We start from the raw sequence: 27,567 nt of genomic DNA, 5'->3' as shown, positions 1-27,567 counted from the left end.
GAGGCGCTTCACTATAATTCACCGGACTGTCCGGTGCTCCAGAGGAGAGCGACTCTAAACTCGCCAGCTTCGGGAATGCGCTCCGCTATAATTCACCGGACATGTCCGGTGCACACCGGACTGTCCGGTGAGCCAGCGGAGCAACGGCTACTTCGCGCGCAACGGTCGCCTGCAACGCATTAAATGCGCGCCTGCGCGCAGAGGAGCAGAGCACGCGTGGGTGGCACACCGGACAGCCTACAGGGCATGTCCGGTGCGCCACCGGACAACCAGGCGGGCCCACAAGACAGAGCTCCAACGGTCGGAACCCAACAGCCTGGTGACGTGGCTGACACACCAGACAGTGTCCGGTGGCGCACCGGACTGTCCGGTGCGCCATGCGGCAGCAGCCTCCACCAAACGGCTAGTTTGGTGGTTGGGGTTATAAATACCCCCAACCACCCCACATTCAAGTCATCCAAGTTTTTCACCTTCTAACTACTCACAAGAGCTCTAGCATTCAATTCTAGACACACCCAAGTGATCAAATCCTCTCCCAATTTCACACAAAGCATTAGTGATTAGTGAGAGAGATTTGTTGTGTTATCTTGAGCTCTTGCGCTTGGATTGCTTCCTTCTTTCTCATTCTTCTTGCGATCAAACTCATTTGTAATCAAGGCAAGAGACACCAATTGTGTGGTGGTCCTTGCGGGAACTTTGTGTTTCGATTGATTGAGAAGAGAAGCTCACTCGGTCTAAGTGACCGTTTGAGAGAGGGAAAAGGGTTGAAAGAGACCCGGTCTTTGTGACCACCTCAACGGGGAGTAGGTTTGGAAGAACCGAACCTCGGAAAAACAAATCCTTGTGTCTCACTCTTTATTCGCTTGCGATTTGTTTTCACGCCCTCTCTCGGACTCGTTTTTATTTCTAACGCTAACCCGGCTTGTAGTTGTGATTAAGTTTGTAAATTTCAGATTCGCCCTATTCACCCCCCCTCTAGGCGACTTTCACCCACGCTAACCTCGGTTGGAGTCCCCGGTCACACGGTGCTATATATATAGGACTAAGGTGCCGCAGGAAAGACTAACGCTAGTACCTCGCTCGAAAACCCTAATCCCCACAGAGGCCCCATCGCCTAAGCGTCAGAGTGTCTGGAAGCGCGACAACCCACAACGGCTCGGATCTCGATGTCTGTTGCTCCTCTGCAGGGCAACGGAATGACGACGACAACAACGACAACTCTCCAACAACAACAACGAATGTGTGTTTCCCTATTCTTATCAGTAGAACAAACCTACTCGTCATCGAGGTTTTCTAGTTTACGTATTGGTATTCTAGGGGCTTAAGAATCGATTCTAGGCACCATAGAATCTAACAATACACACTAGGTTTCACTAAAGGAGAACCAAGCAAACGCTAGAACTAGTGGCAAGGATCTGACCTTGCTTATCAGCGTCTTTAACAATTAACACAAGGCAAAAAAAAAGGTCAATGACAAACGACACAAAGGAGAGACGATCAGTGGAAAGGCAGAAAGCTAGTACACCCAGGAACCAATGCCTGCCTTGCTGCCATCCCCACGAGCTAGCCCTGAATTTATTGCCATATGGCAGACGAGAGGGCGCAGCATCCGGTTCTCCTGCTTGGCGCTGCTTGCTCTATCTGACTATTATATCTGTGACTCGATCGACAGACAGCTCGCCAAAACCCGCACGGGAGGTCAGCCAAGCCGGCCAACGACGCGTTGTCCCTGAGCGCGGCTGTACTCTCTAGTATCAGTCTCACCCACCTGAGAAAAGTTGCTTTCTCGTGGGCTCGTGTAAATGGGAAGCGCTGAAGCGATGTTAATGGTGGTCGGAAAGCTGCCGGGAGTCTGAACTCTGGAGAACGCATGAATGAGCACGTACCCGTAATCAGTGATTCAGCAATGCATGCATGCGTAGATACGGCTATAAGCATCGATCATCAGAAACTTGTCCACCACAATGTGTTGTTGTTGCACCGATCCATAAAAAGTAAAGAATGCCTCCACTTTTTAGAGAGACTTGAATGGTTCTTCACATGAACAGCTTGGACCCTCAAATTACCCACACACCTCTGGAAATGGGAACACTTCTGACCATTGCTCATCATATGTATTATACAGCTCAAAAATGCCGAAAAGAGGCATTCCAGATTTCAAAATTACTGGTTAGAGCATAAATTTTCGGTGGCCATGTATCAGTTGCCGGAACTAAGTCAATTTTCATCGGTTAGCTGCTGAAATTGAAGAGATATTTTTGGTGAAATTTAAGAGATATTTCGACGACCTCCTATCGACCGTCGAAAATAAGCTTATATAAGGCCTAGGCGTGGCTTTATTCCTCACACACCCACACCGCCTATGTTATTTCGCATTTTGAAACCCACGTCGCAGACTCACCCGCGCCTGCATCATCTGCACTCGCTCGAGCCCGTGATGCCACCGCCTTGCCCTCGGTCAGCCGCCACCGCACCCCAGGGGCGAATTTAGCTAGGTTTGTCGTGGTTAGTCGACTCCGATAAAATTTATAAATCCTTCAGTAAAACATTGTTAAAGTTCAAAAACATTATATCATATAGCAAAGTTAATACTGCTGACCCCCACAATATTCTCGGCTAGATTCACCACTTCCACACCCTCGCCCCGACGCTGTGCCCCTGCAAGCGCCAATGGCTGCGCCTCACCCTTGCCTCGCCGTGGTGCCCTTGCACGCGCCCGTGCCCACGAACTCATTGTCGCCTCACTCTCGTGCCACCACCGCACAACACTTTGGCCAAGCCCGCCCTTTCCAAGAATGCACTAGACAATCCCACCCTAGCCAAGCCCGCTCGAGCTCCAGCCAAGCTGCGCCACCAATGCCCACACTCGTTGATTCCACTTTGACCAAGTCGTCGCGCGCTCACCATTGTGTGAAGGTAAAAACTATCAATGTTTACAATGGAATGTTCATTTTTGAGAATTGCGTTGAAATGTAACATGTCTCTAAACTATGCTAAGGTAGTACTGATAGTGTATCAATGTAGTTTAGTGATTCGTATTGCATATTGCCTATGATTAGCAGATTTATTATACCACAAATACATCTTTGTTTACATGTGACACAAATGTGATGATATGAAAAGTCAGAAAGTGAACCAATATAAATAATTCAACCAGTTAGTAGTTGTCTGAGTTTTGTGCCAAATTTTAGACTCACCGCCTTCATGACTACCACTTGTCTCCACACGTCCATCAACGATAAACATGCATGTCTCGCCCTATGATGAAGTATTTAATTGTTTTAATATTGTGGCAATATATTATTTGTTTAATATGTTGTCATTAGATTTTGGTTTACATATTACACCGGTAGAGTTACGAAACTACTTGTACGTCACACATTTGGGATTGACACTTCTCACATGTGTAATGCACATGAGATTTACTAGTCCAAAATTGTCCCTTATTTGGACAGCCTCGAAGTAATTGATATAACATGATATTTATGAAAATCTCTATGATTCGAACAAAATTTTGATGGCATAACCTACGTGTGTTCTCGACTGCACCATATTCGGGCATACATGTGGAGAGCAATGGGGTTATGCTACCGAAATTTCGTTCGAACCCTGTAGCCTCGTCATAAATACCATGCTATATTGGTCACTTTTTGGTGGGTTTAGAACACATCCTTACATATAGACTCTGTAAGATACTCAACATTGTATAACTTGCTTTATTCTATACCAAAAATATGTCAGAGAATCGTCGATGGATGTATGATGGTTGGAGTAAAAGTCAGGCTCACTCAGCTAAATGGATCGCTGAGGCTGTCAATTTCATCAATGAAGGAGATATCATAATTTTTGTAAATTTGTAGTATATATTTTGTGAATGAACATAATGTCAATGATCCTACAATGAGATACAATGTGGTTGATGATCCTCCTATATCAGTGACCCAAAAATTTTCAATGGAGGGGCACAACTTCCAATAGTAGCGGCATGACCTACTACCATACTCAAGAAGAAAGAATGTCTGCTTTGTTGTATATGTATACCATTATGGAAGAGATGGAACTGTATTTCATGTAAGTGTGTCTGGTATTGATCAACTCTATATTCATGTTGGTCTAGTTCTTACCCATTTATTTTGTTTGTATAATGAGTTTGACAAGCAGAATTGGAGGTCTAGACATCAACCTTCAAACAAGCAACTTGTTACGATGTGATGATGTGGGATAAATAGAGGACCAAATTTCATCGATTGGTTTCGATTTTATGTAAGATCTTGTCTTGGTTCATTTTCTCATTCTTTCAAACGATAGTAGTATTTGTCCATTAACTTTATATTCTTCATGTGATGCACAAAAGATGCCATTGTCCATGATGATTTGCGACAACTATCCTATGGGAGGGTGGTTGTTAGAAGCAATAGTCGGTACAATATTAATGGCTTTCGCTTTCGATCAGCCCCTTTTGAAGCCTCTCGTCCTTAAGCAGCCATAATTAAATCCAGAGTTGTGTCTAGGGCGATGCACTTGGATGAGAAATTAACTATTATGGAATCATTCAAAAGATTCTCAAGTTTACTTTTGCTGGCGAGAAAAAACTGCAAGTATTCTTCTTTGAATGAAGTTGGTTCGATAGCATTCATGGGATTCGACATAACCGTTTCAGCATGGTTGAAATCAAACACAATGAACAACTATTGGACAATGAAAATTTTGTACTTGTGCATCAAGTCGAGCAGGTGTATTATTTATCATACCCATGCCAACAACTAAAAGCGTGGGCGATAGTATATAAAGTGAATCCTTGTGAACAGCTACATACTCCTAGTGATGCTGCTTATCATATCGAGGATGAGCATGTTGATGAGATCTATCAAGAAGAAACATTGCTAATGTCCAGATCCGAAACCCCACATAAAAAAGTGTTCCTGAAGGGTCGTTTAGGAAGCATAATCCTTCATGTTCTTATAGAGAACACATGGGAAACATATGAAACCATTCTGCTTATTTTCCTTAGCCACGCTAATTAAGAAATGGTGCACGTGGTCAATGAAGTCTTAGGAGTGTCGATCAACGTTGTACATTGATGGCCTTGTTATGCCGGTTCACATCTTTATGCATCGATGCACTCTCATCAGCCTCTTGAGTCGCTTTTTGCACATGCTTGACATACTCTTCTTTCTAGTACCAACATTTAAATGTAGTACTGTCCCATTGAAATTAGAAGACCAAATTAATCAAGAACTAATAATCCAAATCATAACAAAAATATCTACAAACCAAAAAAAACATGGCAAAAGAGAACTCATATTGTGATCTAGACAATTGTAGAAGATGCAACTCGAGTTAGGACACTTCTTCACTCTATACCCCAACACGGTCATCTTATTACACTCCTCGCATGCATGACAGGAAGATATGGTCTTAGCCAGTCATAAACTCCTTGCGAGGCCAAGAACTTAGACGGGGACACCATCTAGCTACTATATACTCATTTACATCAACTATGATAAATAAACTATATCAACATATGCAAACTATGAAGTAATTTCCTCAATCTAAAGTGGTGTATAAATAAAAAAATCCACCATCATTCCCAATCCACCCCAAAAATCTCTCCAATTCTAAACCATGAAATGAGCTATACTAGTAATGAAAGGTAGATAGTCATTTTGATCAACAATTATAAGCTTTCTTCTTCTACATGTGCAAACTATCAAATAAATTTGAGCTCAAATGGCATATAAATAGATAACCACCATTACCTGCAATCTAGAAATCACAAATTTCTCTATTGTAAACCATAAAATGAGCGGTAATAGCAGTGTAATAAGATGGATAATCATTTTGATGAACTACTATTAGTTTTTTTCTACACATGCAAACTATCAAGTTAATCTAAGCTTAAATACTGTATAAATAAAACAAAACTTCATTATCCCCAATCTAAAAAACCACAAATGTCTATATTTCTAAACCATAGAATGAGTATACTAGTAATAAAAGACAGGAATAAAGTCGCTAACCTTTAGAACCCTTGAATTGATGGAGGAATAAACTCTCAAAAAATTGCCTAATAAGCAAATAATGGGCATGAACTCCTTTCCGAGAGCAAGAATAGAGAGCTTCAAATGACTATATGGTTCAGGGCCATTGGAAAAGGAAAGGTGGATAAAGCGGATAAACTTTGGTGCCGGCTGGTTGTAGGCCACATGAACCTGCTGGGGAGCTTGCCGTTGAACCCAAGACTATTGTCCACATTAGTTCCCCGCCAAACACTAACTAAAACTAAAGATCAGTTCTCTGCCGGCAAAGACGCCAGCGTACAATAGATTACCACTGTTTACTACAGTGCGTAGTAGAGAGTAGAGTAGAGACCGTTGACACAACACAAGCAAGCAGCACTAGCTACTAGCTAGCATGACTGAGGAGCTGCCTCCTTTGGGCTCTTCGTACATGTCGCCTGTCGTCCCCCACGCTCACGCACACACATGCACGCATGCAGCAGCTAGCAAACGTGCAGACGATGGCAGATAGGTCTGTGAGAGCTTTCTGCATATCTTTCAGTGCTACGAGACGGTACAGATCAGACAGGGGTATCTCTAGCCATGACAGACAAGGCGAGGCAGAGGCTGGGACTGGGAGGGATCAGCTCAGGCTCAGCATCAGCAGTCAGCAGCTATAGACCGAGAAAGAAAGCCATCCCGGCACTGAAAACCATGCGCGCGTCCGCATCTGTTTCCATGCCCATCGGCCATCACTATTCCCTAGCTGGTCTCCTACCTCCTCCTTCTCCTCCTCCTCCGGAAGCAGGGTTTCATCATTTCAGTTGGAGACGTCGATGGAGAGAGACTCGAGAGAGAGAAGACACTGTGTCTCTGTGTGCGTGGTCAGGCTCTCTGGTCTCTGGCGTACATGCACGCGTGATTGTGCGTGTTGTTTTGGACTACTCGTGCGGGCAGTGCCATTGCTGAGCCGCTACAGTGTGTCCTGCTGGGAGTTATGGGAATATTATCTCTAGTGCGCGTCGTATTTCCCGCGGCAACCCCTCGTGTTTCAGCCCAGGTTCTTCCATCTGGTTTCGCACTTCCAACACCATTCCTGGCCGGCCGCTTCCATTTGGCGCCCTCCGCCCCTCGAACGAACCGCGCACGCTCCTGCTCAAATATTCTTGATGCTTTACTCGAGAGAAACCAAATTAATGTAATTTGGTGTTATATTGCAGTCGCTGAATTTAGGTGTGACAAATATTCTTGATTTCCCTGTTGGCTACTGAAGACCTTTACAAAGGGCATCATCAACTTGCTTTCCATGAGCAATATAATGAATGTTTCTTTCCAACAAGATCCAATAGGAAGCAAACACCGAAAGATTCCATGCACGTACGTCACAGTAAGCTAGTAGCAGCTAGCCCTCGTCTTCGTCTCTCCTTGGACTTGCCTAATGGCTACCTCTCCGGTCCTTCCTTCTCATCACAGGACTCGAAGTCTAGGCAGCACTGGCCCGATCGAGCTAGCGGGGTCTTCCACTGTCTACGCACCATCAGGCATCGGCATCTGATACACCTCATACAGCAGGGGCCAATGCAAATGCAACCCCGGCGTCTTGCCGGCAAAAACACAAGAAACTATTTGAAACGAAGACCATCATCTCATTTCAGGTTAGCTAGAGGATGACGTCCATTGCCATGGCGTGTCGGCGCCGCTGCAGCATGCCGTCCCTGCCGTCGAGGGGCGGCTCATCGTCGGCCTCGGCGTCGCCGCCTTCTGTCACGACGGAGGACATGTAGCTGCAGGTCACCTCGGGGGCGCCCAGGGCCGCATCCAGGAGCTGCGGACGCGCGCGGAACTTGTGGCGGCAGCCGAGGCAGGTGATCTGGAGAAGCGTCGCGTTCACCTGGCGCACGGCGTGCTCCCGGAGCGCGTGGGCTCGGCTCAGCTCCACCTGCGCCTGCCGCCGCATCCGCTTGGCGCTCGCCAGCTCCTGCTCGGCCAGCTCCGCGTGCCGCCTCGCCTGCGCGCGGGCCTCGTTCGCCGCCGCCTTCTCCGCCACAGCTTGCCGCAGCTGCTCCCGCGCCTCCACCTCCTCTTTCTCCCTCGCCGCTGCCAGCATCGCCTCGTCCCCGAACCCCCCGCCGCCGCAGACGCCGATGGACAGCTGCAGCTGCATGGTGGCGGGGTGGCTCTGTGGAGGAGCGGCCGGAGTGCGTGGCGCGACGCCGTACTCCGCCACCCCCGGCGCGCCACGGCCCACCACGCCGCTGCCGGACGGCGGCATGAGCTGCAGCTCGAGGTTGTGCCCGCCGCGGTGATGGTGGTCCGATGGCGGTGTCCGCGGCGACGGGACTTGTTCGAACCGGTGGAACGCGGCGGTCGCAGGGCTTGGAATCGTCGGTGCCGACGAACCGGGCCAGGCGGCCACCGGGCTGATGACAATGTCGCTGGACGGGCTGGTGCTCGACGCGGTCCTCGACAGTGACATGGGCGGCGGCGCCTGCGGCTGCGACCCAGCACTAGCAGCAGCCACACCGGTGCTCCCGGCGCCACACGCCGGCGAGGGGTCCGCCCGTGCCCGCCCGGCGTTGCAAGTGTCCTGGTGCTCTATGAAGCTCTCCACCCTGCACATTGAATGGAGACGACATCATCAGATGAGACGGAGAGCACTAATAATCATCTCAGATAGGACGTACAGCGCTCCTCGCCTGCCACCAATAAGCAAACACTCCATTATCATCCGGAAACAAAAAAAAAAAAAAAACGGGGAACATTTTGGCTACTGCTAGTACACACATACATGAGTGCAAAGACCAAGGAGGCAAGGATGCGTGCATGGCCGCGTGAACTCAAGAACAAAAGCCAAGAGCGTGAGTGCGTGACCAGGGAGACTTTATTGCATGTGTGAGCGTGAGACGACAACGATGAATTTAACGTCGTCGCTGCTGCTACTGCTAGCACGGCCGGCTAGAGGATCCAAAGAGGCCGGCTGTCCTCGGAGTCAGCTTGTCAGGTTTGGAGTTTTGGGCCCTGGCGGGGCTGCGCCGTGCGGCCATCGAGTGGCGCGCCAAGACGACGTAGCCTTTGCCGCTGCAGCGCGGGCACAAAGCCGAAACACCCCAGGACCAAGGGCCAAGGCAGCGGCTGCTAGCGCCTATCGGGAACACAAGCCGGACCGTGGAAGCAATAGGAAATGCATAGCAGAGATTGATGCGCACGACGCACACGGCACACGCATGCAAGCACACATAGGAGGACGGAAGGACAGAAGGCGCGCTGCCCTCGGGAATTGTGTGCTCTGATCCACTCTGCCGCCGGGCCACCCTTTTCTTTCCCCGTTAATGCCGCAATAATAGCAGACATACCAAAAGGAGAGCGGAGCCGGAGCCGGAGCCGGAGCCGGCGCCGGCGCCACCGCCGGCACTCCACTGTATTACAGTGTGATGTAAGGTAGCCGCCCATAGCCCCGGCCCCCGCCGGCCCGTGGCCGTGCACCCGGTGATGAACCAACGGACGGAAGAAAAATAAAGAGAGAAAAAACAACTTAAGCTGATTTTTAATAGGTTTTCTAATCTTTGTTAGAGCTGAGCATTATGGACTATGGAGATGCTGGTGAGCCCAAATCAATGGTTGGAGAAGCTCGTTGCTTTACCGGGAGAAGACGCGGCCGCAGTCGCAGGAGTGGCCGCGGGTGCCGCAGGTCTTGAGGTGGGCCTTGTAGTCGGAGTGGACGGCGTAGGCCTTGGAGCAGCGGGCGCAGGCCCACTGGCGCTGGCCGCTGTGCTTGCGGCGGAAGTGCTTCTTGATGCCGACGAGGTCGCCCAGCGCGTGGGAGGGGTTGTGGTGCAGGCAGCTGGGCTCCGGGCACACGAACACCCGCTTCCGCGCCGCCTCCCCGGCCTCCCGCTTCAGCAGCTTCCACGGCACCTTGTGCCGCCGCCGGTGCATCTGCAGGTTCTGGTCGCGCTGGAACCCCTGCCCGCAGATCTCGCACACGTACCGGTCCGACTCCAGCAGCGTCCGCGGCGACAGCGAGACCACCTCCGCGTCCGGGTCTGCAGCCAGCAGTGGCGTACCGGGCGTTACTACATGTTGCAGGATAGATGGATCGATCTCGGAGTCTGCACCGAGCTTATTAGCTACCATGCATGTAGCCAAAGCCAACTGGAGCTTATGTAGACTGCACTGCAGACATATGGACGGCTCTCTCTAGATTTGCTTACCTGGTGTGCCGGCGGGCCGGCGCTTCTTCTTTGTCGTGGCGGCGGCGGCGGCCGTGGTGGCGATCTGCAGCGAACAGAACGGCTCCGGCATCGCCTCGTCGGGAGGCGATCCGGCGGCGGGGGCGCAGAAGCCCAACATGGGTGACGGCGAGGCGATCTCGGTGAAGAGCAGCTAGCGCTAAGAATAGTACGGAGGAGGGACTAGGGAACAAGAAGAAGAGCCAGAAAACTTGTTCCTTTTCCCCCCCACCACCTCTAGCTAGTTTGATCAGGCGATGGAGACCGAATGGAGAGGGGATTGGATTGGACGTATATATATAGCCGCAGAGCGCCCGAGGGGAGAAGAAGAGATCAACAACCAGATGGGGGAACAAACAATAAACGAAGGTGAATACTGACGAGTACTAGTATAATAATTACAACTCAGGTTGTGCTGGGAGAAGGAATTATTAAGGAGGGGTGGAGGGTGGTGGTGGGAAGAAGGGGTCTTTGGTGTTGGCTTTTGTGGAGCTGCTACAGAGACAGCACCAAACGAGAGTGAGAAGATGCAACTTTCCACGCTTTAGGTTTTAGCAGCTTTCTTTGGGGGTGGGTTTATGGGAAGGAAGGGGAAAGCTGGAGTTGGTAGTTGTAGTGCTGCTGCTGGGTTTGCATTGTGCCCTTGTCCTTGCACAGCAGCTAAGATCCAGTACTGGAAAAGGGGATATGGAGATGAGCAATTATATTGATCATGCATCTCAACGCAATTGATAAAATTAAGACCTTTTTTGCTGCATGGGGATGAAGTTTAGATGCGTATATACGTACACATAGAAAGGTCTATTTGTTTGTTGGTTTGGATTATTCTATTGAGTAGGAACTGGATGGACGCTTAGAGTTTTGGCTACTCACCCAATTAGTCAGCTACACTTAGATAAATACGAAATAATCAAGAGGCCCATAATCCTTTTTTAGGTGCACTGTCTATAGATGTTACAGTTCATTTTTTGAGTAATAGTATTGGAGTTCAGTTAAGCAGTAAAAAAAGGTTCCAACTTCAAGAGAATCACACATGTAAAATGGGTGGGTCGAAGGAATGGTATTTCAATTATCAGTGTGTGGTCCATATGAGGAACTGTCTAATCCATAGCTGCAGTGCTGTTCCTAGCTAAGCCGGTAGATATTTTCCTAATGAAAAAAAACCAAACAAAACCCCAAAAGAACCAAAAGTTTATAATGGGGTAAAAACACTGCACTCTCTGGATTCCATAATAAAGTGCACTTTTATAGTTCAAATTCTGTTCCAAGATATATATAAATGCACCTCTAGCTAGATACGAGACAACCTAAATCTATTGTCTTTTTCTATCTTCTCTTTTTATAAAGTACAATGGTTACATCTTTTATATGGATAACCTAAATCTAGTTATATTTTTCTACTTTCTCTTTTCATAATGTACAATGATCACATATTTGTAAAGGTATATATATAACTTGTCAATAATACTGATATGTTTGTCTTATTAGATCTAGAAGTGCACTTGTTGGTTGTTGCCTCAGTTCTAGAATACTTTTGTCTGCTATATTACTAGCTTACCGCTTACTCGTGACCCCCACTCCATCGTGAACTATAATTATTTAATTCAAAGTCAAAATTTCTTTCAACTTTAACCTTATTTATAAAAAAACATTAATGTCTATAAGTTCACGCAAATGGTCAATCGATATTTTTTTTAAAAAAAAAACCATTGGAACTAATGGTATATAGATGGTGTTTTCTCTCTCTCTCTAAATCTAGCTTAAACTTAGGTTTGAGTTAGGTAAAAGAACTAGAATTCGAAACAGTAGAAACGATCTAGTGGTTTAAGTGAACCGTGCTATCCAGTACAGGCTTACAGGTTACAGCGCCTGCTATGCATGGATCGTCGTTTCAGTTGGTAGTTACTGTTGGCCGTTGGCCGGTTCCGGATGTCGTTCCTGCTTTATGTACGCATCAATGAACTATTGCAGCTCTCTCTCTCTTGTTGATCCAGTATGTGGCAGTGTATTATACTGTAAATATTCAATAATGCAAAAGCAGCCACACGTATGGACAATCCATACAGCACAGCAGTACTTCATTAAGCTTGTTTTGTGTGTTCTTCAATAAACAAGGATTATTTTCCTCATATCGTCATTAGACGATAGCTAGTGCCTACGAGTTTGTCATTCTCAGGATCCGGCTATTGGCAGAGAGGAATTATGGGTTTGGAAGCTTGTGTGCTTTCGATAATCCAGAGCTAATCGATCTGTTACTAACTGAGCAAGTAATTAATAAAATGACGTGCATGATGCCATCTGGCCATGCCAGCTGAGTTGCTTGCTGATGCTATCCAAATGGAAGTTTTTCTTGCCACCGGAGGCCGAGGGTTAAGCTGTCTGCAAGGTTGGCTCCATGATCCAAAAACTCGATCCAAAGCGGTGACATTTGCGGTCTAGCTAGGGCTTTCCTATGTATATCGGCTTGGTTTTAAAATAATTAAGATATCTGTGTAATGAAGTACGAATCCATTTCTTTAAGATGAAGCAAAACTAAAAGTGTCTAACTGCCTTTTGTACATATCATTGAGTCTTTTTTATTAATATCATACGCATAAGAGTCCAAATTTCACCGATCAAAAAGATCTCATGAAAAGCATCTCCAACCGCGTATTAAATCAGTGCTCTATCTTGAAACACAGAGCTCAACACATAAAAACTGCTCCAATAGCACCCTATTGTACATGTTTCTATCAAAAAAATATAGAACACACCATAAAATGACTCAAATATACTACACCTCATACTAGTGTCATATCCTTATTTTCTACATCATTTTTCTTTCCTAATGATACAATTTACTTCCTAAAAGACTTGATTTAAAGCTTAACTGTTGGAGCACAATTTATTTTTAGTACCCAAATAATGTATTAGCATATTTGCACTACAATCAAAATGCCATTATGATAAATAACCTAAGTAATGCCTTAAATTTGCATGTAATCATGTTTTCATATATTTCTGAATCACCCACTTGTACCATTTCCAATATATAGAAGAACTAGCTTATGGTAAGCTTACATGTTCAGACATACAAATCAAGTGTACATACATTCATGTGGCATAAAAGAGTATTTGTATGTTTCACAATCGGGAAAAGGAAACCATTGTTATACTATCTTCGGATGCCTGAGGGGCTCAAGAATGCTGGAGTAAGCTTCAGCAGAATGAGCCAAGGTCCTTCACTCTCAAATAGGCAGGAATGTGCTGACTTATGTTGATGGCATCATAGTAAAAAGCACGAAGCAAGAGAATCACATTGCTGACTTGCAAGAGACATTTGCCAATTTCAGGCAAGCTGGTCTTAAATTATTAAATCCAGATAAGTGTGTTTTTGGAGTAAAGAAGGGAAAATTCCTTGGTTGTCTGGTATCAATGAAAGGAATCAAAGCTAACCCAAATAAGATCGAAGCTATCCTTCGGATGGAGCCGCCAAATTCAAAGAAGGGGGCTCAATGATTGGCAGGAAGGCTAGCATCGTTAAATAGATTTATATCAAGATCAGCAGAAAGGAATCTACCATTCTTTAAAATACTAAAGTCAGCCGAAGTTTTCCAATGGGGCCCGATTCAGCAAAAGGCTTTTGAAGAATTAAAACAATACTTGATAGACTTGACAACTCTAACTCCACCTTAGCCAGGGGCTCCATTACTCCTATATGTCGTAGCCTCTCACTCTGCAGTCAGTGCGACACTTGTACAGGAGAAGCAAAATGGCCAAGTCAAAAGACAAGCACCAGTATATTTCGTCTCCGAAGTTCTAAGCTTATCAAAGAAAAATTATACAGAATTGGAGAAGATATTATATGCTGTGTTGATAGCCTCCAGGAAGCTTCGGCATTATTTTCAAGCATATCATATAATTGTTCATTCGTCACAACCTCTGAAGGACATAATGAGGAATAGAGAAGCCACTGGGAGGATCGAAAAATGGGCTGCCGAGCTCAATGAATTCTCTATTGATTATGTACACATATCCTCAGTTCAGTCTCATGCGTTAGTGGACTTCATTGCTGATTGGACGCCAGGGGCTCAGGGAGAAGAATTAACAAAAGATGTCGAAGCTTGGACAGTTTTCTGTTATGGTTCTTGGGAACCTTCGGCGCAGGAGCGGCTGCTGTTCTAGTAGCACCCTCTAAAGTCAGAACATGCTATGCAGCGAGACTGGACTTTAGTTGTACAAATAACATTGCTGAGTACGAAGCCCTTCTGTTGGGGCTTCGGAAGCTAAAGTCAATGGGAATAAGAAGGGCGATTCTTAAAACTGACTCCCAAGTCATCTCTGTCCATATAGACAAAAGAAGCAAGGCAAGGGATCCGAAGCTTAAAAAATATTTGGACACAGTCCGAAGGTTAGAGGTTTCTTTCGAAGGTTTTTCTATAAAAATATTCCAAGAGGGGAAAATGAGCATGCATATCTGCTAGCTAAGTCAGCAGCACATGGGCTCCCTCTACCTTCGGAAGTATTCTTTGAGACAATAAAAGCACCTTCGGTTGAACTTCTGGAGAGAGAGAGAGCAGTGCTCACAATATCACCTGTACATAGTGAAGATTGGAGGACTGAAATCATATCTTTCCTCCAAGGTAACTGTCTTTCGGATGACGAAGTTTATAATAAAAGAATGGAAGCAATAACAAGACCATATGTCATAATAGAAGGGAGTTATACAAACATGGAGTCTGCTCTCCACTTCTCAAGTGTTTATCCAGAACCGAAGGTATAGAGCCGATGAAGGAAATACATGCAGGTTTGTATAGGTCTCACATTGGGTCTAGACCTTTACTGGGAAAGGTTTTCAGACAAGGATTTTATTGGCCGAAGGCAGCTTCGGATGCAGCAGATTTGGATCAAAAATGCGAAAATTGTCAAAAATGTGCAAGAGGCCAGGAACAAGCTTCGTCGCTAACCCAGTTAATACAGCCAACCTGGCCATTGCAAAGATGTGGCCTAGATTTGTTTGGTCCACTCCCATCAGCACAAGACAACTTGAAGTATGTTGTGGTGGCGGTAGAATATTTTTCTAAGTGGATCGAGGCGAAGCCTTTTGCTACAATAACTTCGATCACGGTCCAAAAATTCTTCTGACAGAATATTGTTTGTCGCTTCGGTGTGCCGAAGGCAATAACTGTTGACAATGGCACACAATTTGATGCCGAAACATTTAAAGATTTTTGTGACCGAATTGGTACAAAGATTCATTTTGCATCAGTCAGGCATCCAGAATCAAATGGGTTGGTAGAAAGAGCAAATGACATTATAATGATAGGAATAATGAAGCTAATCTTCAACCAGCCCAGAGGAAAGTGGCCAGATGAGTTGATTAAAGTGGTATTGAGCCACAACACAACTGCGTCAAGGTCAACATGATTTACACCCTTCAAGCTCCTATTTGGTGACGAAGCAATAACTCCAGAAGAAGCAAAAACAGGGTCAATAAGAACAACAACTTCGGCAGAAGACGAAGCTGATTATCAAATAACAAAAGATACCATCGAAGAGACCAGACTTCAGGCTATAGAGCACATCAATAAATATCAGGACAAAACAATAAGATGGCGTGATAGAAAAGTTTGATTAAAAACATCAAACCAGGACATCTGGTGCTTCGGAGAGTGGCCAACCTAGATACAGTGGGCAAGTTGCAACTGAAGTGGGAAGGTCCTTTTTTGTTAATATCTTCGTCAAGACCCGGTTCTTATAGATTGAAGGATATGGACGGCAACGACATACCCAGATCCTGGAATACGAATAAGCTTCGGCGATACTATGTGTAATTTGATGTAATCTTTTTTTCTTTTTTTTCTATGGTACCCTTTTCCTTTCAAGATGAGAGAAAGGTTTTTAATGGGGCCATAGCTTGTAATTTTTCATTCTTATTTAGCCCTACGAGGGCCAAATCCCCCAAAGATGTAATATGTAAAATATGAGTCTGCACCATCGAGTGCAAAAAGAAAAACAGGGAGAAGCTCAAAAGGCGTCCCCAAGGGGATGCAGAGCATGACGAAGCTGCAAAAAAAGTCGTCCCTAAGGGTGCGTAGCGTAAGTTTTCTGCTCAAAAGTCATTCCTAAGGGAATGCAGAGCCAAAAATTTTGACGAAGATGCAAAAGTCATTCCTAAGGGAGCGCAGAGTAAGTTTTCTGTTCAAAAGTCATTCCGAAGAGAATGCAGAGCCAAATACCACCGAAATATAAGGTGAAGAAGTTCAAAAGTCGTTCCTAAGGGGATGCAGAACTTAAATGCCACCGAAATAGAAGGTGAAGAAGCTCAAAAGTCATTCCTAAGGGGATGCAGAGCTTAAAAGACTCAAAAGTCGTTCCTAAGGTGATGCAGAGTCTGGGTGTGGTTTCGTGTGTGTGTTCGGGACATTCATTTGCACATTACATTACATCATTCATTGCATTCATATACATTCTTGTAGACATTCATAGGATCATCATCATCATAACATGAAGCACAAATAGAAATACTTCAACTTTGATAACAATGCTTCGATGAGCACGAAGAAGTGAAGATATGCTTCGTTGTGAACGAAAAGAAGGGAAGGTGTTTTTCGCCTTCGTCTCAAAAGATACAAGTTTCGTCCATAGCAAAGCAATTTATACATGGATGGAAAGGTAAAAATATATTATAAGGTATTGACAAATATACAAATGTTCAATTCTCGATTACAATGTCTTTTACAAAGATAATACAAATGCTTCTAAGCTCTATGCAGGCAGACCCAAAAATAGCTTCAGCAGCCTTCGGAATGTGCTTCAGACTATCAATCTTCGGCACCATCATCCTGCACACAACAAAGCAGTATAAGGTAAAAAGTACTTACAAGAGAAGGTAAGCAACATGTATAAGTTTCATACCGGCTTAAGCAAGCTTCGGGTCTCGTTACCAGCTAAATCTCGCCCACCCTTCGCCTAAATCTGCATTATAAATCTGCTTTCTATGCTTCGAGCTTCACTAGGGATATCAACCAAATCCGTTGAGGATAGGTTGAAGGTTGGTCTATTCACAATCTTCGCGTGCGTACAGCCAACCTTCAAAAATGGTGCAGCTGTGCCGCGAGAAGCTAGCAGGGCACAAAAGTCACCGTGCCCGGCTATCACTTCATCAAGCGCCTCGACTTTGCCTTCAATGTGTTTGAAGGTGCTTGATATGTTTTCAGACGAAGGGGTAAAGTTTTCAGCGCTGGCTCCAACCGAGTTGAAAACTTTTTTCAATCGATGTACGCAGCGGCTGCCAAAACCCAAACACATGTTCCGAAGCTCTTTTAAAGATTGCTGCAGCTTTGTATTTTTGTCAGCTTCAGCTTCGTATTTTGTCTGTAAATCTTTTTTCTCTTGTTCGAAGCTCTCTGATTTTTGGAGAAGTTCTTCGTTTAATCTAGCGTTTTCGGCTTGGGCTTCTGCAAGTGAACCCTCCATTGCCTGAAGCAAGAAATCTTTCTTCTCAAGAGAAGCTTTGTAGTCTTTAATTTTGTTCTCTAAACCCTCGATTATAATTTCGTTCTTCTTGTCTTCGAGGTCTTGCTGCATTCGCAGTGCTTTGCTTAGCAACATACTCTGTAGAAATAAACCTTCATCAGCAAATTTACTTCATCATAAAAATAAAAAGAGAATTTTTGCCTTATCACAAGAATTTTACCTTAAAGTTGGAATAAAACAAACTGCCGATGATATGTTGTCGCCGGTAGTTGCTAATATCAGCTTCGAGCTTCGGAAAACCGACACTCTTCGATAGAGTGCCGATTATCTTTGCTCTGGTGTGGTCACGAATACATCCTAAAGCCCCTTCATCAATCCCACCAAAGAGCATGGCTCCTGGCTGGTAGCCACAGGAAATGCCATATTCCTACAGCTCCTTCTTTTCGGCCTCGGGCAATTCTTGCCCGACCAGGTTCGGAAGGTTGAAGTCTTTTTCCTTCGAAGCAACATCAGCAATATTTTTTCCTTTGTCAGGCACTGGGCCATGACCTTTTCTGTAGTCGCAGTTGTTTGTTTCGCAGCCATACCCAATAGTAATTTATCAATTCGAGATAGTGTGCTTTCCAAGTTGGCAGCTTCGGCGGCAGCTACAGCTTCAGCAGAGATGTCTGCTCCGACAGTGGCCTCGGCGCTTGCAATAGGTGTTATTTTAGATGCCGAGGCCGATGGTGGCGTCCGTTCAATGGCTTCCATTATAGTACTGATCCTTCACTTTTTCTGCCCATTCACCTTTTTGTAGCCGAAGGCTCGTCCTTCTTCTGTAAAAGCTTCGTCAGTTCCGGTCCCAGAGGACTTAGCAGCTTGATAGGTAGAGATTCAGTTATTACCTTTAAAATTCCTGCCACTTCGACAGCAGGAGGTGTCGAAGGAGTCTCCTGTTCTACCTCAGTCGCCTTCGGCTCTGGAGTTGCAGCTTTTCTTTTCTTCAAAGCTGCCACCTTCGGCTCAGGAGTGGATTTTCTCTTCTTTAAAGCTGCCACCTTTGTTGTAAAATAAACCATATTTGTAGCTTTTCTTGCTATCGTTATGTTCTCATATATTTTTATTATTAGGGCTTAATTCTAAGTAAAGCTTTAAAGGCTCAAAAGGAAGCAGAAGACGAGAGCTGTCAGATAGCTCTTGGGAATCTTTGGTCAGAGGCCATTACACTAAGGAATGAAGCTCTCAAGAAAGATAAAATATTGTTTTCCTTAGTGGACAGGCTAAAAGCTAGCGAAGTCAAGCTTAGTGCACAAACCAAAGCCCACAAAGCCGAAGTTGAAGATTTAAAGAAGAAGCTTGCAGAAATGAATGAAAATTTTGAAGTTGCAAAGGCGAAGCAGGAAATAAGTGAAATGGAAAGATCAAGGGTGCAAAAGAATGTCAAAGAGCTTCGGGACTCCAAGGAGAGATGCTACAAAATATCCTTGGAATGCGCCAAGAAGCTAAAATATAGTTTTCAAAGGTGAGAGCATACTCTTCAGAGCAGAAGTCTATCCGCGGTGATCCCGAAGGGGTTATCCAGTGGATCGACGAAGAGGCCGAAGCTTTTGATGAAATACTCAGTGATCGTGGGGATTTCTGCGCTTTCGCTGGCGCACGAGGGGTCACAGCTATTTTAGAGAAGGTCGTATCCCAGCCAGAATCCATTCTCTCAGCAGATGACACCAAGGACCCTTCGGCCGAAGCCTCTTTGCTGGGCGGGAGGTTTTACTCCGACGTTTGGATGAAGGGCGATCGTGAGATGACTGATGAAGCAATTAAAAAGAATGAGAAAGAATCTCACAACGCTCGAGAAGAGGCTAAACGAGCTGAAGAAGGTGATGAACACGCCATAATTATAGGTACTTTTATTAAGGTTTAGCTTCGTTGTTCTTTTTAGCTTCGAAATTAACCAACATATTCTTTATTGCAGCTGACCTTTCACCACCACCGGAGCCGTGTAATCTCGAAGCCGGCCCGACCATGAAAGAAGCTTTGGATATAATGACAATTGCTAACGAAGTCGTTGACGAAGTCGTCGACAGATTATTACACGAAGCTGCTGAAAAAGTGTTGAAGGAAGACTGAATCTTTGTATATTTGAGGATGTATTTAGCTTTATTTTTCTATAAGAATCAAACATTAGGTCTCTGCATATACATTAATGTAATATATTTCTTTGTGATGCATGAAAATTTCGTACGTACCGTTTTTGAGCTGTTGGCGAAAAAACACATTCCCTTCTTTTTATGCTTCGCAAAGAAAAAAGATTGTTCTTATGTCACTGTTGACGAAGATCAGCTTCACACAGTGTAATGTATCTACCGAAGACATGTCTTGTGTTATAATATTCCTTTTCATAATCCAATCGATTTTTTGGAGAGAACAACTTTCCTTTATTTCTCCACATCTTTTTATTGATGCAAAATGATATATGATGCGATGCTATGCAATATGATATGATGGTATGATGCAGAATGTCACTCGAGCCGAAAGTAGGAAACCATGTGGATATACAACCCAGACTCTGCATCCCCTTGGGAACGACTTTGTAGTCTCTTCACCTTTTACTTAGGTGGTACTTCAGCTCTGCATCCCCTTAGGAACGACTTTGGTGCTAAGCTCTGCATCCCCTTAGGAACGACTTTGGAGCTTTTTCACCTTTGACTTAGGTGGTATTTTAGCTCTGCATCCCCTTAGTAATGACTTTGGAGCTTCTTCACCTTTGATTTAGGTGGCATCTTAGCTCTGCATTCCCTTAGGAACAACTTTTGAGCTTTGGAACTTACTCTGCGCTCCCTTAGGAACGACTTTGGAGCTTTAGAACTTACTCTGCGCCCCCATAGGAACGTCTTTAGAGCTTCGGAACTTACTCTACCACACTCGATGGTGTAGCCACATATTTATTACATTGAGGTGAAGGTTAAACCTTCCTATATTGTCTTTTGAGAAGGAAACATAAAAGCAAAAAAGAGTAGAAATAAAAAGAATCGGGGCTTTCTTTTGGCCAAAACATTGTGCCATCCTCAGTAGATATGCCTGGACTCGGGCAAAGTACTGTTAACTGTGCGAACTTCAGACTGCTCCCGAAGGTCGTGTTGTTGCTGAGGCCGAAGATGCCCTTCTGGCTGCTGATCATGACTTGGGGTCGGCGCCAGTGGTGGGGGTGGTGGCAGAAGTCGTAGGCTATTGATTGCCTACGTATTCGGGGATATATGGAGAGTAGCACGAAGCAGTATGCAGGACCTGCTTCGGCTGATTCTGTTGTGCCTTGGCTTCAGCAATTTCCTTTTGCTTTTGGATCGTGACCTGGCACGTCCTCGTTGTGTGTCCCTTGTCCTCGTCACAGAAAAGGCAGAACAATTTCCTGGGCTGATTACCATACTTTCCTCCACTGAAGCTTCTCCCTCCTCTGCCTCTCGGAGCTGGTGGTCTGTAAAAGTTTGTTGCATGCCTGAAGACTGTGAGCTGTGATGACTGCTCTGAGCATTGTTGGCCCTTTCGTCGTTGGCATTGGGATTATGGATTGTCCTAACATGCCTGGGATGGAGTCTTCCTCCGAAGCCCCTAGTCATCTCAGAAAACTTGTATGCTTCCTCCCTTCTTTGGCAGAAATCATTATCAGCTCGGATGTATTCATCCATCTTCTGAAGAAGCTTCTCTAGGGTCTATGGTGGCTTCCTTGAAAAGTATTGAGTTGTGGGCCCTGGTCGGAGCCCTTGATCATGGCCTTAATGACAATATCATTGGGCAATGTAGGCCCTTGAGCTCTCAAACGCAAGAACCTTCGGACATACGCCTGTAGGTACTCCTCATGGTCTTGCGTGCATTGGAACAGGGCCTGAGTAGTACTGGATTTGTCTGGCCGCCCTAGAAGCTGGTGACTAGCATGTCCTTCAGCTTCTTCCACGACATAATTTTCCCTGGCCAAATAGAGGAATACCATGTATGTGCCACACTTCTGACTGCCATGATGAAGGACTTTGCCATGACAGCAGTGTTGCCTCCATACGAGGATAGTGTTGCCTCGTAGCTCATCAGAAACTACTTCGGGTCTGAATGCCCATCATACATGGGTAGCTAAGGTGGCTTGTAGGATGGTGGCCACGGTGTAGCCTGCAATTCTACCCCTAGAGGAGAAGCACAATCGAAAGCAAAGTTACCATGGTGAAAATCATCGTACCATTCATCTTCGTTGACTGGGCTTTCTTGATGAAGCTCCCTATGTTGGGGCCTTCCGTCTTGGTCATCTTGGGTGAGATGGCACATCTCCTCAGCTGCTTAAACAATCTTCTTCTGAAGATCAGCCAGTCGAAGCATTTTTTCCTTCTTCCTATGTACTTGTTGATGGATTGCTTCTAAGTCCCTAATCTCCTGGTCCAGCTCATCCTCATGACGTGTTGGGCTAGTAGCCTTCCTCTTCTGGCTCCTAGTTTCTTGCAGGGAGAGTGTGTCCTGATTTGTGTCCAGTGGTTGCAGAGCAGCCCTTGGCACTGTTGTCTTCTTCGGCGGCATGACGAAGGTGGATGCTTGTCGAAGGTGATCGTGGAAGTGAGTTCACCGGAGGCAGGCGCCAATGTTGGTCACTTGTTCTCAAATGCTGTGAATCAAGAACAAGGCAACACAGTTGTTAATCATTAAGGACCTTCGTCCTTCCAAGCATTATTTCCTCAAGGATATAATGCCCATAAGACGAAGGTCGAGAAGGACATACCTTCATCATATTGATATATATGTAAAGAAATGCGAAGGGGTGAATATGGTTATCATATCTTAATAATTCATTTATTCTTGCATTCCATAAAACATAGATGAATATTAACAATATTAATATTACATTGATACCTTCGGCTTGCTCGAAGGTGAGTATGCGAGAGAGTAAAAAGTACAGTCCAGCGTGAACAATATGGTGTTACTGTTCATCTATTTATAGGCACGGGACGCAGCCCGAGTAAAAGTACATTTATGTCCTCAACATTTACACATGATCGTAATGCAGGTTATTAAGGACTAAGTAGTCTTTTCCTCTTTCGGTCATCATCATTATTCCTCCGCTTCGTTGTGAGCCGAAGCTTTCCGTCTGGTAATAGCTTCGGCGTTTACTCCTATCTTCTTTGGATCTGTATTTATCTTGTGTGTCTTTGTCATAAGGAAAAGACTTATGTCCTGAAGACGAAGCTTCCTGTAATTTCTTATGCTGAAAACAAATAGTTAATTATGTTTTTAAGGACCTTCGGAAGGAGAAGGCTCCCAACACTTATAATAATTAGTCTAACTAACAACAATAATCTAATCTAACTAAAATATAAGTAATCTAACTAAAAATACTAATACAATCTAACAAACTAACTCACTACTAATCTAGCTAATTTGATAAATCAAATGTACCTGCAACCTCTAACACTATAACCAACTATTAACATAAAAGTAAATTTTGAAATAACAACTAGAGAGAGAGAGAAATGAAGTATCTTGTCTAGAAAGGGTTGAGCTTGGGGTCACACCAACAATGGAGTGAACAAAAGAGTAAGAGAGTACATGTTTAGGGCCTTTGAAGAGACAATACTCGTGGTGAGGGAGGAACAAAAGTGAGTAGTGAGGGAGGAGACAAATGGGTGGGCGACCAGGACATGCAGGTGGGGCCGCAACGTGGCTAGAGGAAGAAGAGAGAAAGCTGTCGCGTTGCTATGTAGTCCTCGTAGCATACGATCAAGAATAATAAGAGGCTACAAAGTGACTAAATGCTAATGTGGGGGAGATTGAAGAGGAGGGAGAGAGAGAGAGAGAGAGGGGAGAAACTTACTGTACAATCGACTTCGTTTGACACAAGAACCAAGAAGCACTACCGGAATTCGGCTCTTTGCCAAGTGCCGGCGGCTTTGCCGAGTGCTTTTTATCGGACACTCGGCAAAGCCGACTTTGCCGAGCGCCGCACTCCTATCGTGCACCTCGGTATCCTCGACACTTCCCGGCTGGTGCTCTCCGACCCAGCTGTCTTCTTTCTCGCGCCGCACTCGGCAAAGTCCTGCGCTCGGTAAAGAGCTTATTTACCGAGTGCAGGACACTCGGCACAGCCAAGCACTCGGCAAAGACTGCTTTACCGAGCGTCAAGCACTCGGCAAATATGGCTCTCGGCAAAGGGCCGTTAGCGGCCGTCTACAGCTGACGGCCGCCAGTCTTTGCCGAGTGTCAAATATCTGGCACTCGGCAAAGAGAGTCTTTGCCGAGTGTCCTATGTAGACACTCGGCAAAGCATATTTTTATTTTTTTTATTTTGGTCACCAATCTTTTTGTGGTATGTTCCTACACTATGTAGACCTACATGTACCATTTTTGGACAATTATAACAGTGTTTTCTATAGCTAGTACATTTAGTTTGTTTATTTGAATTTCTTCGGAAAATTCAGATTTGAACTGCAGGTCACTCGAAACTTGGAAAACCGTGCATGCAAAAATGATATCCATGCTACTTAGCACAAGTTACGACCGATTTCAGGAGCGGACCGGAAACTTCGAGCACCATGCTCACTCAACATGACCGTGAACTTGCCATCCAGGTGTTTAAAAATTGTATAAAACAGAAACAAAGTCAGAAAATCATGAAACCTGTCCACGTGTCATGATATCATATGTAGAGGCTGTGATAAAAATTTGAAAAAGTTTCGAGAAAGCTGTAACACACTATGTACAAACCTAAGAGATCCACATTGAAACTCTATGATTTCATGTGTAGTTCTCTAAGGTTTCTACACATAGTGTCTCACAACTTTGTCCACACATTCTCAATTTTTTATCACAGACTCTACATATGATATCATGACACGTGGACAAATTTCATGATTTTCTGACTTTGTTTGTGTTTTATACAATTTTTAAACATGTGGATGGCAAGTTCACGGCCATGTTTAGTGAGCATGTTGCTCGAAGTTTCCGGTCCGCTCCTGGAATCGGTCGTAACTTGTGCTAAATAGGACTGGTATCATTTTTGCATGCACGGTTTCCCAAGTTTCGAGTGACCTGCAGTCCAAATGTGATTTTTTCGAAGAAATTCAAATAAACGAACTAAATCTACTAGCTATAGAAAACACTTTTATAATTATACCAAAATGGTACTTGTAGGTCTACATAGTGTAAGAACACACCACAAAAAGTTTGGTTGCCAAAAATAAAAAAATAAAATATACTTTGCCGAGTGTTGTCCAGTTAGCACTCGGCAAAGGCGGCTTTGCCGAGAGCCTGTCTGTTGGCACTCGGCAAAGTATAAAGAACACATCTTTGCCGAGTGCTCTATAGCTAGCACTCGGCAAAGGCGTCTTTGCCGAGTGCCCGAGATCCGGCACTCGGCAAAGTTTTTTTTTAATTTTTTTAAAAAATCTTTGCCGAGTGTCGGATCGCGGGCACTCGGCAAAGAACGTTTTAATAGCTGTTACGGCGCCCTCACTCACTATCTCTCTCTCACTCTCACTCACTCACCCGCTCGCTCGCCGCCGTCGCGCCGCCACCCGCTCACACCAGCGGCGAGCACCGCCGCGCCCACCGCCGTCGTCGCGCCACCGTCGTCACGCGCCTGTGGCGACCACCGCCGCGCCCACTGCCGCCGTCGTCGCGCCGCCGGCCTCCCGCGCCCGTGAGTTTGGTTGCCGCCGTCGTCTCACTCTCACTCACCCGCTCGCTCGCCGTCGTCGCGCCCACCGTCGTAGTGAGTATAATAAGTTTAATTAGTTTAGTATGTATTTATTGAGTTTATAGTATATGTGTTTAGTGGATTTAGTGATTTTCGTGAGTTTAATTAGTTTAGTATGTGTGTTTAGTGAGTTTATACTATATGTTTTTAGTGAATATAGTGACTTTAGTGAGTTTAATTAGTTTAGTATGTGTGTTTAGAGAGTTTATACTATTTCTGTTAATTTGGCATAATGTTATGGTGGATATGGATGCCGTTGAAATATGTGTGATGGTGGATATGGATGCCACTTAGATGTGACTTGCATTTATCGTGTCGTTTGTATATGTGCGTGTCAGCCATCGTGCTGTTAGATCTATTTGCAGGTTTTGGAAACCTCCCCGTACAGGGGAAGTGCTGCCGATTTTTTTGACATGCTTGTTTATTTTTTACATAGAAGATACTTGTCTTCCTAGCCATTGCGGGTCTGTCTGCACCGCGTCGCGTTGCCACTGCACCAACCCGCCACAGCCCCGCTAGCCTGACTCCACCGCCACCCTAGGTATAACCTCTATTTCCACATCATGGTCGTAGATCACGTAACCCAGTTAGGCGTCTCCCGTTCGAAAGAGATACAGTGTAGATATGCAGATTTTTGCATATCTACAAATGTATCAGTTTCGAATTGTCCACGTTTTTTGGACAGCCCGCGGTTGCGTGGATGGTGTTAGTTTCCATGCTCTACTCCGGTCCGAGACAGAGTTTCGGCGTCACCTCCCTGTTGTTCTCCGGACAGTACACTCTCCTTGCCAGGACGTGTATCCGGAGAACAGCGGGGAGGTGCTGCCAAAATTCTATCTCGGAGCGGAGTAGAACATGGAAACTAACTCCATCTACGCAACCGCGGGTGGGATTAAGACCTATCCTCACCTATTAGAAGGTAGGAACGTAGTGTACATGCATTACATGTCTATATTAAACTATACTCGGTTATATATGTTAGAGGATGGAGGACCGTGAGTGGATGTACACGGGCCGCGTTCGACGTAATGATGTCACCCCAGAATGGATTAGGAAGACCGATGCTTTCGTGGAACGGGCATATGGCGAAGCTGCTAAAGGAGCTAGTCTAGTCCCTTGTCCGTGCAGCAAATGTGACAACCGGAAAAGAAAACCAAAGAAGGCCATGGTAGAACATATTTGGAAGAATGGATTTACGCCGGACTATACTCGGTGGATCTTCCATGGTGAAGCGCATCGCATGAGAGAGGAGGTGGTGAGACAACATGTCGAGGATTACGATGCTGATGCCGGGGTAGCGGACATGTTGAACGACTATCACGAGGCACAGTTCGCCGAAGGACGTATGGAGGACGAGCTAGAGGCGACCGCAAAGGCATTCTACGACATGTTTGACGCGGCACAGAAACCCCTTCACGGCAAGACAAAGGTTTCTCAACTGGATGCCATTGGGCGTATAATGGTGTTCAAGTCGCAGTATAGCATGAGTCGAGACGCCTTCGATGGTTTGTTGACAGTTATTGGCAGCCTGCTTCCGGAGGATCACGTTCTGCCAAAGAGCATGTACGAGGCACAAAAACTTCTTCGTGCACTCAAGATAACGTATGAGCAGATACATGCTTGTCCGAAGGGCTGTGTCCTATTTAGGAAAGAACACACTGAGGCAAAGTACTGTCCGAAGTGTAAATTGTCTAGGTTCATGGAGGTAGACTCTGGTGATGGACAGAAGAGGCAGCTTGACATCCCCGTGACAATCCTACGCCACCTTCCGTTCATACCGAGGATCCAACGTCTATACATGACAGAGGAATCCGCGAAACAGATGACATGGCACAAAAAAGGCAAACGATACAATCCTGACAAGATGGTTCACGCATCCGATGGTGAAGCATGGACCCACTTTGATGCCATTTACCATGAGAAAGCGAAAGAGGCTCGTAATGTTCGTGTTGCGCTGGCCACAGATGGGTTCAATCCCTATGGAATGACCGCTGCCCCATACACATGTTGGCCCGTGTTCGTTATCCCCATCAATCTCCCCCCCAGCGTATGCTTTCAAAGACAGAACATATTCGTGTCGTTGATAATTCCTGGACACCCGGGGAATAAAATGGGCATGTACATGGAGCCTTTGATTGATGAATTGGTCTGTGCTAGGGAGGAAGGGGTATGGACG

The 27,567-nt window shown here is 45.3% G+C and overlaps 1 protein-coding gene across 1 annotated transcript; it reads right to left on the bottom strand.

Moving 5' to 3' along the window:
- Nucleotides 1-7,316: 7,316 nt before the first annotated feature.
- Nucleotides 7,317-8,866, bottom strand: LOC100383692 (uncharacterized). Its single transcript, NM_001176330.1, has 3 exons — nucleotides 8,788-8,866; nucleotides 8,684-8,695; nucleotides 7,317-8,611 (listed from the first exon to the last, which is right to left on the bottom strand). Coding segments are annotated over exons 1-3 (966 nt in total). The 5' UTR covers nucleotides 8,790-8,866; the 3' UTR covers nucleotides 7,317-7,659.
- Nucleotides 8,867-27,567: the final 18,701 nt, after the last annotated feature.

This window comes from Zea mays, chromosome 7 (assembly GCF_902167145.1).
Source record: "Zea mays cultivar B73 chromosome 7, Zm-B73-REFERENCE-NAM-5.0, whole genome shotgun sequence".
Taxonomy (NCBI): Eukaryota; Viridiplantae; Streptophyta; class Magnoliopsida; order Poales; family Poaceae; genus Zea; species Zea mays.
Note: the sequence above shows the minus strand (reverse complement) of the source record. Positions and strands in the feature narration are given on the sequence as shown.